General features: G+C 41.5%; 1 protein-coding gene across 1 annotated transcript in view; it reads right to left on the bottom strand.

The window, feature by feature from the left end:
- The window catches only part of GPC3 (glypican 3), a 686,351-nt gene that overhangs the window by 640,626 nt on the left and 26,707 nt on the right, over positions 1 to 19,018 (bottom strand). Inside the window, 1 exon segment of the mRNA XM_027837815.1 lies at positions 7,873 to 8,034. Coding sequence (XP_027693616.1) covers positions 7,873 to 8,034 — 162 coding nt within the window.

The raw sequence follows: 19,018 nt of genomic DNA, 5'->3' as shown, positions 1-19,018 counted from the left end.
ATTTCTTCACTTGGTTCTTGCCTTCCACAGATAGAGAGGAGTTGAATGCGACCTTTCAACACAAACAGTATCAGATAGCTGGAGGCTCATCAAGGGGGACCCAGAAGGTATCTTTCTGCCAAGACTCTGTGAGGTTAGTCACCTGGTATTATAAGCATTCCTTATGTACAAAGAGCCCATAACGGGCCAGACAGGGACCTATGGGGCTTTAGGAAGTGACTTAAGCAGGATTGAACTTCTGTGGAAGTGAAGCCTTTTTTTTTTTTTTTTAAATTTATTTATTTATTTATTTTTTTGTAATTGTCATTGCCTAGATAGTCTCCTTCCTAGCGCAGGTGTTCTCCTCTCTGAGGAAAACATTCCTACTTTCTACCAAAACTAAGGATTTCCTTAAACCTAGCTCCCTATTTCTGCGATCATTTCTCTTTGGTGCATCTTCCTAATTCTCCATTGACTTCATCATCTGCCTACGAACATGTTTAAGTATCCTTCATGATTTTTTAAAATTTGCCTTGATACACACCAGACTCCTGTCCCCCTCCCTCCTGTCTCTCTCCCCACTCTTTCCCCTCCCTTGCAAGTAGCAGATCTGTACCTGATGCTTCTACTTCCTTTCCACCTATTCAGTCCCTTAATGCTACTGAAAGTGCTCTCCAAGAGTCACCAATCACTCTTATTGTCAAATCGACAGTCTTTTCCTCAATCTTTATATCCTACTCAACTTCTCAATAGAATTCATCACTTCCAACCTCCTCCTCCCTTGCTACTCTCTCCTCCTTCAGCTTCAGAGGCACTATACTCTCCTGGTATTCTACCTACCTCTCATAATCACTCCTTTCCCACCTCCTTCATTGTATGGTAGAAAGAACTCAGAGGACCTGAGAGCTGGACCAGGGAGCCTCGGAGATCTCTTTCAGCCTTAAATCTCTGAGCCTATCATCTTTTTTAGTCCTGATTTCTTTCTGTGAAGATTCCTAGGAACTCTTTGTCTGTATATTTTTTCCCTTAGTAACTCATACCTTTCAATATTACCTCTATGCAGATGAATGAATCCCCAATTTAATCTGGGGATTCCTGCTCTCTGGGTTTCTCTTTCTTATCTTTACCTTGATGACCCACTCAGACTTCAAATACACTACATCCTCTTCACTTCCCTATTTCTGTAAGTCATACCGGGAAACCTGCAGTCATCTGTGGATGTGAGAGGTGAAGAAGACGGAAAAGGCAATCCTGTCCATTTCTACCTCTGTGATCTCTCAAAACTATCCCCTCTCCTCCCACCCCTACTCTAATACAAGACCTCATTACCTGGATCCTCACAATAGCCTCATATTGAATCTCACCACTCGAAACAATCCCTCCCACCTCTCCCCAGATTAATGTTCCCTATGCATGTCCGTGCTACCTGCCATGTAAAGTATAGACTCTTCATCCCAACATTCAATGACCTCAACAATCCGATGCCAACCTAATTTTTCTCATCCTACTCCCTTCTCCATAGCTGGTTCATTTCCGGCTCAGAGGAGATGTGTGAAATTTAGGAGGCAGGTAGGTGACTGACTGCATAGAGCGCTGGACCTGGAGTCAGGAAGACCTGAGTCCAAATCCGGCCTCAGACACGTTAGCTGTGTGACCCTGGGTAAGTCAACCTCTGTTTGTCACTGGAGAAGCAAATAGCAAACTACTCCAGTAACTTTGCCAAAAAAACCCTTGGACAGTACGGTCCATGGAGTCTCAAAGAATCAGACATGACTGAACAACAACACTCCCGTCTCCATACTCTACGCTCCAACCAAACTAAACTCCTCACTGTCCGTTGCCATGAAGCCCCTTCCCCCACCCTGTTCTGCTTCTGAACTGTAGCTACCATCATTCCCTAGGCCTGGAATTGCCCTTCCCTCATCTCTACACTTGAAGATGGATGAGATTTCAAAGACTCAGTTTCAATTCCTCCACAAAACTGGTTCTCACTCCTCCTAAGACAGAAATGACTTTTTTCTCTCATACCTTGTGTAGCATGCTGATTGTATTCTCCTACATTCTTACCATGTTCTGTTTCATGGCATAATCATTTAGGGATGTGTTGTAGCTCACCCCCCCCCCCCACACACACACACTGTGAGCTCCAAGAAGCATTGAAAATGTCTTCCTTCAGTCTTGCAACTCCCCCAGTGTGTGGCTCATTGCTGAGCAAGTAGTAGGCACTTAATGTTTGTTGAATTGAATTGCCTTCACAGGGTGGCTCTTTGAACTCAAGTGAAAGGATAGAGAACACAATGACTTCCTTTGTCCAGCCTTCCACAAGGGACTCACAATTACCCCCAAGAAAGGTTTAGAGATTAGGAACCCTCTCCTGTTTGTAAATCACTTGTCAACATGTTTTCACTCCTCCATTTTATTCAACTAGCGCAACAAGGAGAGAGGCAGGACAGGTATCCCCATTTTACTGAAGAAAAGCTGAAGCTCAGAGAACTGAAGTCGAATGCCCCAGATCCCACAGCTAGTAAATTGAACCCCAAGTCTAGATGCTCTGCCAGAAAATCCAGTACTCATTACACTATCCCATGCTGAGAAATATTCAAGCACACAAAGAAGTAATTGCAACTGTGGAAGAGAAAACTCTCAATATAGAAAGCCATAGCCATCCCAAGGAGACACATATACCATGCTGGTACACTCGCACAGAATGATATACCAAGAGTTGCTGTTCCTTCCAAGCACCAGCAATTGGATATTACTAGTGATTAACAGTGGCCACTGGAGTCTATAAAGAGATCATTCAGGTGCTGCACTATGCAACCTGGGACCAGGGTCTAGTGATGGAATCCAGCTCCCACAACAGCTCAGGTGGCAGTGGGGTTTCCAGGACCTGTATTCTCACATGTGAGTTTTGCTACTGTCTTTGGTGGCAAAGCTCCAGTAAGGCTGGACCTCCAGGAGCTCTGCCCTTTGCTCATGTGACCCCTAGGAGAATGGGGCTCTGGGAAACTCCACTATCCTTGTCTGGCCTGAGGCAGAAGGGTCATGAGCTGGAGAACCAAAGCTCAAGAAACACCAGCAATTCTAAGATCAGCCCCAGGCTCTACTGAACAGGATCTCTGAGAATTCTTATTGAGGTACTCCCCTCCACTTTAACAAGAAACAGAACTCAACAACAAGGACTCTGGCAACTGGAAAAATCACATCGCACAGTAGCCTTGAAAAGAGACTCTGGTCTCAATGAGACCTCAAGCTTCAGATCAAATGTCAGGCTAAAGAAACCCAACTCCAAGGTCCTATTCTGGATGGCAATCTATTCCAGGACAAATTACACCAGTGACACAAGTTTCCAATAACAAAGGTTACAACTTATTCCACAGTCATAAGAACCCACCTCATCTAAGGTCAATTGCCTTGAGCCAAATGACCTAAAGAGAAAGGATGACCCTAAGCAGTCACACAGAATGGAGGGCAGTCAATCAAGTAGAACAAACATTGCCAGGACACATTTAATCAAAACATGAAACGACAGCATCAATGGCTTCCAAGTCCCAGATGCAGGCAGAGGCCAACCTAGGGCCTGAGCATCATGGTGCCTTGGAAGCCAACATAAGGCATCTATTCATATGAAGCTTGTCTTCTCAGTAGGGAATGAAGAAAAGACTGGCTCACCCTCAACCAAATAGGAAAATGGTTTCTTTTATAAGTTAAAGAATCATCACAGGCTTCAGGAGGGGAAAGGAGGGGGAAAATGAAAAAGCAGTTGTACTGAAGAGCAGACAAGAAAGGAAAAAGGAAAGGAAGTTTTCCCAAGAAGAATTAATTAAGCAGAAACAGAGAAGCATTGGGCTGCCCCTATATTACTGAGCACATCTAAGTAAATGAAATTGAGCAAATGAGGCAAACAATGAAAATAAAAAACTTTATTTTACTGCACCAATCATTAACAAAACACTATTAGGGAAAGAAAACTCGAGCGACTGTAGCCAAGCACCCTAGGTTCAATTTATAAGGGCAAAAGGCCTCTTGAAAACTGAAATACAAAAAGCTGAAAAGCTCCCTCTATCAGCAGTCCCCAGGAGCTTTATGTGGGTGTGGACCTAGGTTCTAGTAACCCCTCTGATGCTTACTACCTATGTCACTTTGAACAAGTCACTAAATCTTCCAGAGTCTCAGTTTCCTTATCTGTAAAATAAGGAGAATGGATTATGGTTGCTGTTATTAGCCTCTGAAGTCCCTTCCAGCTGCAGATCCAGGAGCCTCTACTGACCAGCAGTCCAGAAACCAGGAAATAAACTTTAATTGCTTACATACTCCAATTGGGCTAGCCATTATTTAAAAAGACATCATGACTCCAGGACAAGGTAAACATGCTCCATCTTGATATGGTCGCAGAGAGAAATATCAAAAAGCAATATTATATCACTCAGATGGGCAAATGAAAGTGGCAAATTGGGGAAATTATTCCAATGATCAGGGCAGCCAGGTGGCACTGTGGATAGAGCCCCCAGGCCTGGAGTCTGGGGGACCTAAATTCAAAGCAGACCTCAGACATTTACTGGCTGTGTGACTCTGGGCAAGTCACCTCACCTTGCTTGCCTCAGTTTCCTCATCTGTAAAATGAGCTGGAGAAGGAAATGGCAAACCACTCCAGTATCTTTGCCAAGAAGACCCCAAATGGGGGTCATGAAGAGTCGTACACTACTGAACTACAACAACAACATTCCAATGATCAAGGTCCAAAGCCATGTTGAGGAGGAAATTAGGGATTTGGGGCAAGGATTATCCTCAATGTGATAGTTATAAGTCAGCAACTTCTTTGTGCCCTTCGGGGTCCACAGAATGAGTGTTCAGTATAAGGTATAAGCAGAGGGAAAAGGAAGCAAGTGATTGCTTTCTTCTACTATGCACTTTGACAATTAATAATAATAGCAACTAACATTTATATAACACTTACTACCTACCAGGCACTGTACAAAGAGCTTTTACAAATATTATCTCATTTGATCCTCACAACAACCCTGGGAGGGTGAGGTAAGTGCTATTATCCCCATTTTATATTTAAGGAAACTGAGGCAGACAGGAGTAAAGTACCTTGCCCTGCATCACATAGCTAGGAAGTGTCTGAGGCTGAATTTGAACTCATGTTTTCCTGACTCCAGGACTATCCTTCTGTGCACTCTGGTGCCACCTAGCTGCCATAATTACATACTATCCTTGAACATTCATTAGTTATTTCACATTTAGTTGAAGTCACCATATACAAAAAATGTTAAAGAAGGGACTTCTTTAACACTCTTTGGTTTCTTTTAAAACTCCAGTCAGGCACTACCTTCTCCATGAAGCCTTTCTTTCCTAAGCCTCCCAACAGACAGTGCCCTCCCTCATTAAACTACTTGGTATTTATTTTGTTTGTGTACTGTATATGCATATATCTGTGTATATTGTTTTCCCCCAGTAGAATGTAAGCTTCTTGAAGGCAAGGGGCTGTTGTATTTTTGTCTGGGTCCACATTTTTACAGGTGAAGAAATTTATGCTCCAAGTGAATAAACCGACATTGCCAAGGTCACATAAGCTAGGATTCTAAGTCTGGTGGGCCCACCCCATAATCAGCGTTCTTTCTACTACATCACACTACCGATAGCGGATGAAAGGCAATCTTCGATTTTGTCTATTCGAAAACTACATGAAACACTGTGACTCCTCTACCCAACCAAGCAGCAGTCTAAGAGAACATCCGAAGAACATCCGTATTTTGTAAATGAACCAACTACAAATAAAGTAATTCAACCAAAAAGTATCTCTGAAGCAGAAGATAATTTGGCTCAGCTCTTCCTTCCCCCTTCAAACCTATTCCATTTTCCCATCATTCCTAACCATTCCACTTCTCTGCCAGGTCAGTCTCTGATCTAATCCAGGACCTGCCTGAATCCTTACACTTCAATAGGTACACGATCTCTTCAACCTAGGTGGGCTCCAATGGGACAGACTGCGGCCCACCATGATTTTTCTTCTTGGGTGATTCCCACCCATGTCTTCCTCTAAATCTTCCAAAGGAGATTCACCCAATTCAATTTAACAAACACCAACTTTGCTAAAAGTCCTCCTCCAAGTCTTTTATTAACTGCTTACCAGTGCAGCATGGGGATTATCTGGACTTCTGCTCTCATGCTAATCCTGGACCTTGACAGATATATGTTAACTGAGGCAAATGTGTAGATACACTCAAGTGTGGCAGGAGATTCTGAGGCAAGAAAGGCTCCATACTCAGTCCCTCTTTAGGGGTGGGACACCCACCTTCATCAGTCATTCATTCAAAAGGCACTTATTAAGGACTTATTACCATGTGCCAGGCATTGGGGACCCAGACAAAAATACAACAGCCCCTTGCCTTCAAGAAGCTTACATTCTACCGGGGGAAAACAATATACACAGATATATGCATATACAGTACACAAACAAAATAAATACCAAGTAGTTTAATGAGGGAGGGCACTGTCTGTTGGGAGGCTTAGGAAAGAAAGGCTTCATGGAGAAGGTAGTGCCTGACTGGAGTTTTAAAAGAAACCAAAGAGTGCAAGAGGCAGAGATGAGGATGGAGTACATTCCAGGCAGAGGGGACAGGCAGGCAGTGTAAGGCTTTGGAGATGGGAGATGGAGTAAGGCCAGTTTGGCTGGACAATAGTATGCAAGAAGGGGAGTAATGGATAATGAGGCTGGTAAAATAGGCTGAGGCCAGGCTTTAATGAGAGGCTATAAATGCTAGAGGAGTTTATATCCTATCCTAGAGGCAATAAGCAAAGATTGGAATTTCTCAAGTAAGGGAGTAAAGGGGTCACATGTGCATTGTAGGAAAAAACACCTGGGCAACTGAGTGGGGGGGTGGACTGCAATGGGGAGACTTCAGATGGAGAGAGCAGCATGAGGCTATGGCAATAGTATAAGTGACAGGAGTTTGAGCCTGACCCTGAGGGGTGGCCATGTGAGCAGTGACAAAGAACTGTATGGGAGAAATGGTGTGGAGATAGAAAGGAGAACATTTGGCAACTCTAATAAGAACAGAGACTTGTAGGATGCCAAGTCCCAAAGAAGAGAGAATGGGGCCCAACAAGCCAATTTTTCTCACTTTCTAAATGAGAGTGCTCTAACTATATTTAAAAAAAGACTATCCAAAAACCATCTCCAGGAAGCAATACAATCTCATTCCAGATTGAAATTAGAGGTTTGAGTCACTTTTTCATCTTCATTCCCCATTGGAGTAGGGAATTTCTAGTTTGGGAATTCCCCCTCCCAATGTAGATAAGCAATTTGCCTGTTTTATAGCCTTGGAGAATTGTCTGTAGCACAGAGAGGTTAAGTGATTTGCCCAAGAGTCACACAGCTAGCATCTCAGGAAGGATTAGAACTCAAGTCTATTATGACTCCAAGGCTAATCCACTAGCCACTCCATCATGCTGCCTCTCTTCTTAAGAGACTGTATACAGCAAGATGGGAGAAAATCCTCCTTCCCCTCCTTTACATTCAGTTAATTCTCCTGAGATTAGTGAATCTCAATTAGTGAATCACAGACAAGTAGAGGACATAAGGACCATGAGCTTTGACAACACTCAACTTTCCTGAAATCCAGGCAAATCTTGAACGAAAATGTATTTAAGTCATTGTGGGGACACTTCGGTAGAAGATCTTAACATCAGAGGCTAATGCAGATAAAGGTGCTGCCTATTCTGTTCTCACACTTTGCCAATGCGTGCACACATACACACATGCATGCACATACACAGGCACCTGCGCGCGCACGTGCACACACACACACACACACACACGCACCCACACGGCTAGCATTTAACCAGCCAAAAGATGAAGCCATCTAGCTGCCCAGCCCAAGTACTCACCTTGGAACACTGCAGCATTCTGAATAATCACAAACTTGAGCTCCACACTTGCAGACTGAAGAAGCTGCTCCAGGTTCAAGCGCGCCAACATTTGGTACTTCTCTTCCATCTTTCGTGAACAACATGTTGGACCCTTGGAAACACAAACTTGCAGATCGGAACCTGAAAAAAACAAGTTTTCACTGGGTTTCAGTATGCCAGCGGGCCACACAAGAGAAGCCGAACAGCACGCCCCACTGACGCCCTTTTTGTAATGTAAGAAAGTGCCACCTCTTCCAGGAAGCTCTCCTGTATCACATAAGTGGTAATAACTTTCCCCATTGGACTTGACTAGCACTTTGTTATGTATCTCTCTTATATACTTACCATGAAATATTGTATATTGTTTTATATTTATGTATTATTCCTCCCATGAGTGGAGGGACTCTTATTATTGGAGGAAGCCAGGTGGTACAGTAGATAGAGCACTGGGCCTGAAGTCAGGAAGAAGTGAGTTCAAATCCAGACTCAGATATTTACTGGCTGTGTAACTGTGAGCAGGTCACTTAACCCTTTGTCTATCTCAGTTTCCTTAACTTTCAAATGGGGTTAATAATAGCACCTATTTCCCAGGGTTGTTGAGAGGGTAAAATGAGATAATATTTGTAAAGTTCTTAGCATAGTACCCGGAACATAAAAAGACCTTAATGAATTGTTTCCTTCCTCCCATCCTTATCTAAACTTTGCATCTCCCCAGTGCCCAATATATTGCTTTGCAGACAGAAGGTGCTTAATAAATATTTCTTCAATTGTCAAATTCATTAGTATCTATTCCCTAGGTCTTGATGTTTCTCATTTATCTTTATTACTCATTCATTTTAAGTAACTAACATTAAACTAATTGCCTTTTACATGCCATAAACTCATATTTCTAGTACTAAAGTATATCAAGAAACAGTAATATCTAAATTTGTATGAGTTAAAAGATGAAGTTTCATCCTTAGACCTCATAGTTTTTCTGGTGCAAATGTTGAACACTGAAAATCTCAAGCTCTTGTCTTTTGCTGCTCCTTTTCTATGGCTCACAGTGCCAGGCATAGAGCTAGCAACAAGGGAGATGCTCTATAAATACTTGTTGATTAATGCGCCTTGAAGAATTGGGTCACCTCACAACTGTAAAACATGATGATTTCTTTCTTTATCCCACAGGCAGAAGTGTACGTTCAGCTCTACTGTTAAGTTTATCGATTAGAAAGAAGGCGGATGCTGTCAATGGTGAATTAGTGTAAAACCTCAATTACTAGAATGCTTAGATAACCAGAGATCTTCATTTGCTATACAACACCCTCAGACCAATGGCACAAACCACAAGGAAACAAACCAACATCAGCAATTTTGCCCCTCTTGCCTAGACCCCTCCCCAAAAGGTCATGAGATCAAAGGTGTGAAAGGGACCTTAGAAACTATCTAAGCCAACTGCTCAAGCAGGAAGCACGACAAGGTGGCTATGGTGCCTCTATGCCTCCTGGAGTCAGGAGGACCCAAGCTCAAATTTTCCTCATTTACTATGTAACCTTGGGCAAGCCACTTAATTTTTGAGCCTCAATTTCCCCATCTGCAAATTGAAGGGGTTGGACTAAATGGCCTCTAAATGCAGGTCTAAATCTGTGATTTTCTGACTCTATTGCTGAGTTCTCTAGCTCATTTTATAGACGGAGACGCTGAAGCCGAGGAAGGTTTAGTGATACTCTCTCTGAACTTCAATTTTCTCCTTTGTAAAATGAGGCTAATAACAAGTACCCATCATACTATAAAAATAAGAGCTATCATTATTATTATCATTATTACCATTGTTACTTGAGCTGTTTGTGGGGCTCAGGCGAGATAGTGTATAAAGAGCAATTTATCAGCTTTAAACCACTCTTTAGCCATTATTATTATTATTATTATTATTATTATTATTATTATTATTATTATTATTTCCCCAAGGGCAGCAAGGTGGTAAATAATAGAGCTCAGTCCTTCTGATTCTAACTCTGGCACCCTTTCCATTTTACTTCCCTCCTGACTTTAGGAGATGCACTGAAAGCATTGAACATTCCACACGATTTTCTACACTTTTTTGCATCTTCAGACCTGCACACTGAAAATGTGTGTGCAAAATGATGACTTCAAGGCTCTGCAAAATCTTGTCAGCACATTTAAATTCAATTATGGTCATTGCATCATATTTAAGGCAAGAAAGACACAAACACTTTAGAAAGACACCTTAAACCCTCACTTCCCAAAACATCCTTTTAGCAAAGCATCCCATCTCCAGGCACAGAGGCAATACATTAGAGTGAAAAGAGCCCTTGGCTTGGTGCCAGAAAACCTGGACGACACAGATAAATGAAGTGTGGGTGACAAGTAAAGTGAACTAGACATTGTAATGTAAAGAAGCAAATTTGACCTCAAATATCTATCACCAATAGGGCATCTGGGTGGCACTGCAGTGGATAGAGGGCTGGTCCTGGAGTCAGGGAGACCCGAGTTCAAATATGACCTCTGACACTTACTAGCTGTGTGACCCTAGGCAAGTCACTTAACCCTGTATGCCTCAGTTTCCTCACCTGAAAAATGAGCCACAGAAGGAAATGGCAAACCACTCCAGTATCTTTGCCAAGAAACCTCAATTGAGGTCATGAAGTTGGACACGACTGAACAACATCTATCACTGAGGCTCAATGGGATAGGACTCATGCTAAACTATGAGTACTGAAGGGTATCCCCTTATTTAAAAGGAATAGGTAGTAGGAAGCATTAGCGTGGCATATTAAAAAGATATATTGGTGAGAAAATTCAGGAACCACTGGCAGGAACTTGATAAAGGAAAAAGAGTTGAGTAAGCACCAATGGAGACCAAAATAAAGGCAATACTGTCATAGAAATATACTACAGACCACCTAAGCAAACAGAAGCTATACATGAGAAGTTCAAGAAACAGATCACAAGCCTGGAAGAGAAACATGACATTATAGCGATGAAAAATATCAACTATCAAAATAATTGATGCAATTCTTTACTAACAGTACAGGAGCTAATAATTTCTTGGTTTGCCTTAGCTATTTCACCTTCTAAGAGACTGAAGGAATAACAATGGTAACTTCTATTCTGAACATGATTCTCACCAACAAGGAAGATCCAATTATTGAAGTAGAAATTATGGGAATTGTGAGGGATAGGGGAAGGGAAGAGAACTGACTACTCTATCTTAGAATTTACAAGAGAGAATATAAGCTCCTTAAGGGTAAGGACTATTTCATTTGTGGTTTGTCTTGGGGCAGCTAGGTGGTGCAGTGGATAGAGCACCGGCCCTGGAGTCAGGAGGACTTGAGTTCAAATACTGCCTCAGACACTTGACACTTGCTAGCTGTGTGACCGTGGGCAAGTCACTTAACCCCATTACCTAGCTCTCCCCCCCAAAAAAAATTAACCTTGGATCTTGGAAAGATGGTAGTGCCCTAAATAGATATAAGGGAGCCATATCCTAGACATTAGACATGAATACTATCCTCCCATATATATGTGTGTGTCTGCATGTGCGTATGTGTGTATGTATGTATGTCAAGGGGCATGAAAGGAAAATCAAGTATTGGATAGGGTAGGCATGGCTTCAACTGAGTTTCTACTAGCACAAGATGACAGAAACAGTGTTAAAATGAAGAGATCCTCCTTGGATCTCTAGGAGAGCTAGGATAAAGGAGAATTGGTTAATAGAGTTGAGACTCCAGAGGGCACAATGAAATAGGAAGGCAGACAAGGATGCAAACCAGAGACAGGACAGGAATAAGGTAGATAGGGATGGGAGTAAAGAGAGAGAAAGAAAGAAAGACTTCCTAACAATTACAGCTACCTTAAAATATAATAGACAAATTTGCAGGGGCAGTAGTCCTGTCCCTCACAGGAGGTCTTTAAACAAAGTCTGAATGGTCACTTTTTGGAGCTATTATAGAAGGACTCACTCCTCATTCGAGTACAGGTTGGCCTACATGGCCTCTGAGGACTCTCCCAAAACTGAAACGCCATGGTCCAGCTCCAGCCTCCTGCTCCTTCTTACTGTGTGACCACAGCCAAATCAATCTCTCTGGGCTTCAATTTCTGCTTCCACAAAACGGGGACAACTCATCTGATGTTATGAAAAATACATTAAAGGGAGGCCATGACTTCTTCAAGATTAATGGAATAAAGGGGTACTCCTTCCTGATAACTGGTGTTTGGGGATACTTTTTAATGACTTTGTGAAATAACGTTTGCTAGGCAATATTGGGCAGCTCATGTGTATACCTGCTCTACCAAGGGCATTAAAGCAGGTCCTACGTTTAAGTATGAGCAATTGTTTTAGTTATCTTCGCTCGAAATGGATTTTGACAGGTTTTACTTTTTAAAGTCAGAAATCAAATTCCTCCTGCTTTGGCTCAGATGACAACAGTCCTCAATCAGGGGTACTGACTCAAAGGGCTATCCTATTTATTCAGCTACCCTGGAGGAAACTGCTGCCAAGAAGAGGAGAGGGGCTAGTTGTCACTAAATCTAACCGAGTACCGTGTAAGAGGGTGAAGCCAAAATACCATTTGGGGTTTAGAGACAGTAACATTTATAGGAAATCAAATTTAAACTCTCTTCTACACAAGCTTCAAGCTTATTTTAAATGTGCTCTAAACACAAAAGCTTTAAGATTCTCTACAGGGAAAGAAAACCATAGCCAGTTCGAGGTCGTTAGGCTCTTACTACATCAACTTGCAAAATCCGATGACATTCCAAGAAGAGGTCCTGATGAAAGGGAATGGAGTTTACTGGGTCAAAAAGGAAAAAGGCTGAAGCTGGAGTCAGAGGACCAGGATTCAAATGCTGACTCTGCCACTTAATAGCTACCAATGTGACCTTGAGCAAGTCACTTTACCTCCACGAGCCTCAGTTTGCTCATTTGGAAAATGAAAAATGAGGGACTAGGTAGATGACCTCAGAAATCCCTTCTAGTTCTAAGCCTATGATCCTAACTAGATTTAAAAATAAGGTTGGTTGGGCACACAGGGATATAGACACGGACCTACACACAATTTTCTACCAGTTCCTAACAGATACTCTCACATCTTGCTATCCAACTGACAAATACGCTAAGCTTTGGGAAAGGTGTGTAAGTCCCTGTGCAATGCAGGTGAGACTCCCACACATGGCACACCCCTGCTCTCCTCTACCTCAGGGTCCCACGATGCCTTGTTCTACTTACTATAATGACAGTCCAATAGTCTCACTTTACAAGGGTGAAACTGAGGCACAAAGAAAGTTAGGAACTTTCCCAAGGTCATACAGAGAGTAAAAAGCATAGCCAAGGTATAAATGGAGGCTTCTTGAATCCTAGTCTATTCCTGCCCCTATGCCATGCTGCTGGGTTACCTTCCTGAGCAACCAAATGAGCAATTTCATTTAATTTTGATGCAGTAATTCAGAAAGACATATTAAAGCATTTCCCAACTTTTCTTTATCCTAAGCTTACAGAAATCCCGTAATTTTACTGTCCCTGCCAGTTCAAGAAAAAATTGTTTTGTTTGGGTTTTTTTTGCTTTTTGGTGAGGCAATCGGGGTTAAGTGACTTGCCCAAAGTCACACAACTAGTAAGTGTCAAGTGTCTGAAGTCACATTTGAACTCAGGTCCTCCTGACTCCAAGGCCAGAGCTCTATCCATTGCACCACCTAGCTGCCCCTCAAGAAGAAATTGAAACTTTTTTTTAAAGGAATAAAACCCCAAAACATTATAAACATAATGTGTTATGGAAAGTACAACCTTAATTAAGACTAGTTTCTATTATATTCAAATAGGAAAAAAAAACTATCTACTCTCCCCAGTGCCTTTGTTTTAAGAATTGGTAAAATAAATAAATAAATAAAAAAAAAAAAAACAGGAACAATTAATCAAGATTGCTAAAAGTGATTTATAATCTAAGAAAATGCCCAGAAACTGATGAGTTCAAGATTCCTCAAACAGGAAGGAAAGAAATCTTCTAAAGAAAGGAAAAGGGGCCGCTGGGTGGCGCAGTGGACAGAGCACAGGCCCTGGATTCAGGAGGACCTCAGTTCAAATCCGGCCTCAAACACATAACACTTAATAGCTGTGTGACCCTGGGCAAGTCACTTAACCCCATTGCCTAGCCAAAAAAAAAAAAGAAAAAGAAATTTAAGGAGGCAGATTTGAACAGGATCAAGGAACAAGCTGAAAACAGTCCAGGAAAAGGACGAAGAGGAAATACACATGTCCTGATGAATCAAAGCTAAGAGTACAAGATGGTTACCATGCACTTGCTTCTTTTTCCTAGAAGTGAAGAGGATAGGAAGAAAAGCCTATGAATTAAGCAAAGCATTATGAAAGGAACTACATTACAAATAGGGATACCATAAAAAGTAAGGAGTAGGGCAAGATTACAAAGATGAACAGATAAATAGCAAGTACTTCAAATAAAAAGTAGATAAGCTAAAGCAAGAAGGAAAACACAACCTACAATTCAGCTAAGTAAACATTTAGTAAATTTCAATGACATGCGAGGTACTGTGCTGGACACCAATGATCCCAAGATGAAAAAAGGACCTATTGGCCCTGCTCTTAAGGAGCTTACATTCTACTAGAGTCAATAGGACAAATTTATAAATCAGAATGATACAAAGAAAAGAGTGATAAGGGTAGAGGGGACTTCATGGAAAAAGGTAGCCCCTGAAATGACCCTTGAAGGTCATCCAGCAGAGATGAAGAAATATGCTTCAGGCATGGGAGATGGAGTTTAGAAGAAAGTTTTTCCACAGCTAGAATTTAGTGTGTGAAGGGTGACAGGGTGAAATTTTGGCTTAAAAGAAAAAAGAAAGAAGGCTGGATAGGTAGGTGGGAACCAGATTGTAGAGGCATTAAATACTAGGCTAAGGAATTCACTTTCTGTCCTATAGCCTTTTGAATACGAGAGCAGCATAGTCAGATCCATGTATCGGGAATATCATTTTTTGTGCCTAAGTGAAGGATATGTTAGAGATGGAAGAGACTAGAGACAGAATTGCCAGTTAGAAAGCCATCACAACAGTCCAGGAAAAGGGAATGAAGGCCTAAACTGCATCAATGGAGAAAGGGAAACAAATGCCAAGACATATCACTGAGCTAGAATTGACGGGGCAAAGGAAGAATGTCAAAGACGTCAGTCAGGCAACAAACTAGGGAGACAGGGAACATGGTGGTAGCTTCAACAGAAACAAACACATGGAGGAGAGAAGAGTGTAAGGTGGTTGAGGGAAGGTGCTTTGGATATATTGAATTTGAGATGCTCACGAGACATCTAGGAAGAAATATCTATCAGCACTTGATGAGACATTAGGCTTGAATATAAAGATAATTGAACCTATGGGAAGGTATAAGATTACTAAGGGAGAGAACATAGAGAAGAGAGTTTTGGTTTTGTTTTTGTTTTTTGCAATTGGGGTTAAGTGACTTGCCCAGAGTCACACAGCTAGTAAGTGTCAAGTGTTTGGTCTGAGGCCAGATTTGAACTCAGGTCCTCCTGACTTCAGGGCCTGTGCTCTATCCACTGTGCCACCTAGCTGCCCCCACTTAATCTCTTCAGAGTTTCAGGGGACAAACACTTAGTAGTACCCTCTGAAGCCAAGCAGAAACAAGTCTAATCCCTCTCCCATGCAACCGCTTTTCAAGTCATTTTATGATTATTTCCTCCCCTCCCACAACCCCCAAGTCTCCAGGCTAAAGATCCTGAGGTTCATTCAGCTAAAGCTCATATAGCATAGTCACCATTAGCTTAGCTCTTCACCATTCTGGCTGCTCTGCTCTGGATGTTCGCCCAAGCTCCCAAAACTGTGACTTCAACAACAGAAAAAAGACCTCCCGATGTGGTCTTACTGGGCAGTACAGTATATATTAAGGACAAGACTATCACCTTCCATGTTCTAGATCAAAGCAGCCTAAGATTCTAATGACTAATATTTGGGTTTGGTCACTCAACCAATTCTGAGTTCTCCAAACTATACAAGTGTCTACCCTTATCTCTCCATGTTGTCCACAAAGTTGGCATGACAGACTTTATCAAATGCTTTGCAGTAACCCAGGTAAACTGTGTATACAACAATCCACTAATCTAGGAACTCTGTAGTCTATTAACTCTGTGAAAAAGGAAATAAAGTTAGTCTGGCATGACCTGTTCCTGATTTCAGAACAAGTCATGCCAAACTAATCTCTCTAGACCATTTAATAAATGTTTATCAAATCAATGAATGGTCTCTCTGTAGAGGGGATAAGTTGAGGCATAATGGAAACTAAAGTTTAGATAGCTTAAGTGGAGCCAAATTATGGTGGACTTGGGCAGCTAGGTGTTGCTGCAGTGGATAGAGTGCTGGGCCTGGAGTCAGGAAGATCTGAGTTCAAATCTGGCCTCAGATACTTACTAGCTGTGTGAACCTGGGCAAGTCACTTAACCCTGTTTGCCTCACTTTCCTCATCTGTAAAATGGGGACACACTGGAGAAGGAAATGGCCAACCACTCCAGTATGTTTGCCAAGAAAACCCCATGGGCATTGTCCACGGACAGTCACAAAGAGTCAGACACAACTGAACAACAACTGAACTTGAGCCGATTGATGAGAAATAGGGAGTGACTGTAAATTCTTGAATGGAAGAGTCACATGCTAAAAAACCATGTATTAGGAAAATTAGGCTGATAGCCTGAAATTAGAACATTAGGTAGCCTCTCAAGGTCACTTCCAACCCCATTTCTATAATTACCTTTAGGATAATCTATATGTTATATTTTATTAAACTGCAATTTTATCTAATGACTACAAATTGTCAAAAATGACACTAGAAAGCACATTTGAGAATAGAAGAAATGTTCATGCAGACTTTGATTCTTATAGTTTCCTAGAAGGAGATCAAATATATTCAAATAGCAACAGGAAAGAATGAATCATCAGGGCTCAGTAACAGTGAAAATGAAAACCTTTTCCTCTAATATTCAAAAAAAAATGATTTGACACATTTCCTTGCCAAGGTCTGCTTTCCGAACAGTGGATAATATTTTTTTTGCTAACAAAAGTACATTATGCTAAAAATAATAATGTAGCATTATCATTAAAGTAATATTAAGCAAAGGAATTAATGATATCCAGAACAGGTTACTTCATGACATGCACAGAAAATAATCAATGCCCATTAAAATGACCCAAAGGATTAAGTGCAGGTCACTGCACTAATGAAGTAAATGATAAATCAGGTGTTTTAAAAGGTATTTTGAAACTGAGGACAAGTCAATTTGCCATCCAAAAATATTAACTAATTTCTTTAACATCTAGCAGTGACTTCCTATTAGAATAGAGCACTTTTCCTCCTAATTAATCATTATCTAAATCAGATCCTACATGCTCATTAATTTCTCACTAACCAAGACAGGAGGCAGATGAAAGAAACTGCTGTCTTTGAAATCAGTAGGGGAAGCGATGCTTGCTGGTAGGAGAAATTGTCTAAGAGAAGAGAGACGAAGGTGACATTTCCGTCACTTATCCTGAAAGAGTACGACCTTGCAGTGGGAACAATCTCTGGTTCAGGGACTCACACTGAATCCACAGACGATGCTTGGTACTCCCAATGTCATTATTCCCCGCTTTAAGAAAAAAAGAGGGGAGTTGCAAAACTGGAACTACTTGGCTGAGGTACTAAGGGACTTAAGTAAACTTTGGAGATGAGTAATTATCTCAACCTAAAAAGAGCCATACATAGATAAAAGGAAAAAACTGATTCATAATTAGCTGTCAGTTGTCTACGTGGCATTTTATCTTCTGCCAATTCATAATCCCAGGTTTGTTCCTCCTGCCCTAACCCTGCCCTAGCCGTCTCACCTAACTTACTTCAGAGTCCCTTCCCTCAGTCAGAAACAAAGTGATTTTAAACCAAAACCTACGGAAGTAAACCTTCGGCTTAAATATACATACAGTGTATCCTAGAGGCAAATGGAAATGATTTAGGACCCTAGTTTGGGAGCAGTCTCACCACTATGTGGACTATATTGCCTTTTGATTATCCATGGCAGGATGTAAGGTTTCAGGGTATTGGGAGGGAGAAGAAAGGGCAAGCAGATGAACTCTGAAGGCATCTAAACAGTATCTCTAGCCTAGTGACGTCAACAGCCATAGAAGTGGGTATACTAGAAAATACAGGCTGAACTGGGAAAACATTGGCAGGAAAGTAAATTTTTTAATGAACAATACTCTGGAGATTCCTAATTTTGTTAAGGGGAGCAAATGGACCCTATTCTACTTAAAGACACACTTTACTCCCCTTCGTGGCAAAATGACACTTTTCAGGTCCCCTAATAAATATACCCTTGGAGGTAAACCATAGGCAAGTTCTTGCCAAACTGTAAGCTCCCTGGGGGCAAGGACCATATTCCTTATTTATCTTCCTATCTCCCACAGCACTAAACATTTGGCCTTACACATGTTAAGTGTTCAATATTTGTTGTGAAAGTGAATCCAACAGGTTATATGCCTGAAGCATGTCAGAGACTAGCTAAAGCTCAAATTCTAGGATGGATTCAACTCAAACATTTGCATCCCAACTAGGTGCCCGATACTGTGCTCAGTTCTGGGGATACAAAGAGGAAACACAACAGTCCCTGCCCCTGCAGAAGCAAACAATCTAACAGGGAGGCTAGAGACACAGCCACAAATAAGCCTGAGACAAGATGAGGTAGAAAAGCACAGAAGGAATTCAAAGTATCAACACAAATGAGGGAAAGATCACTGCAGGTACATAGAATGACAATCAGACTCCTGAGCACAGCTCACTGCCCAGATGTCACAAGCATTCCCAAACCCTAATGGAGCTGCTTCCAGCCCTCCAGTTTCACACAACATGAACAAAGGGATAAATATGGAAATAAATTGCCTGGTCTTGGTGAAGAGAGGCAAAGGTATAAGACAGATGAGTGCCATAAACTTTAAATGAGCAATACACTTTTTAAAAAGTATACGATTTCAGTTTGATATCATGAATCTAATTCAGTCCACTCATTTAAAGATGAGGAAATTGAGGCCAAGAATAGGTAAGGAACTTGTCCAAGGTCACACAGAAGAGAAATGGAAGAGCCAG

Source organism: Vombatus ursinus, unplaced genomic scaffold (assembly GCF_900497805.2).
Source record: "Vombatus ursinus unplaced genomic scaffold, bare-nosed wombat genome assembly UNPS02004573.1, whole genome shotgun sequence".
Lineage (NCBI taxonomy): Eukaryota > Metazoa > Chordata > Mammalia > Diprotodontia > Vombatidae > Vombatus > Vombatus ursinus.
This window is presented reverse-complemented; position numbering and strand designations above follow the sequence as displayed.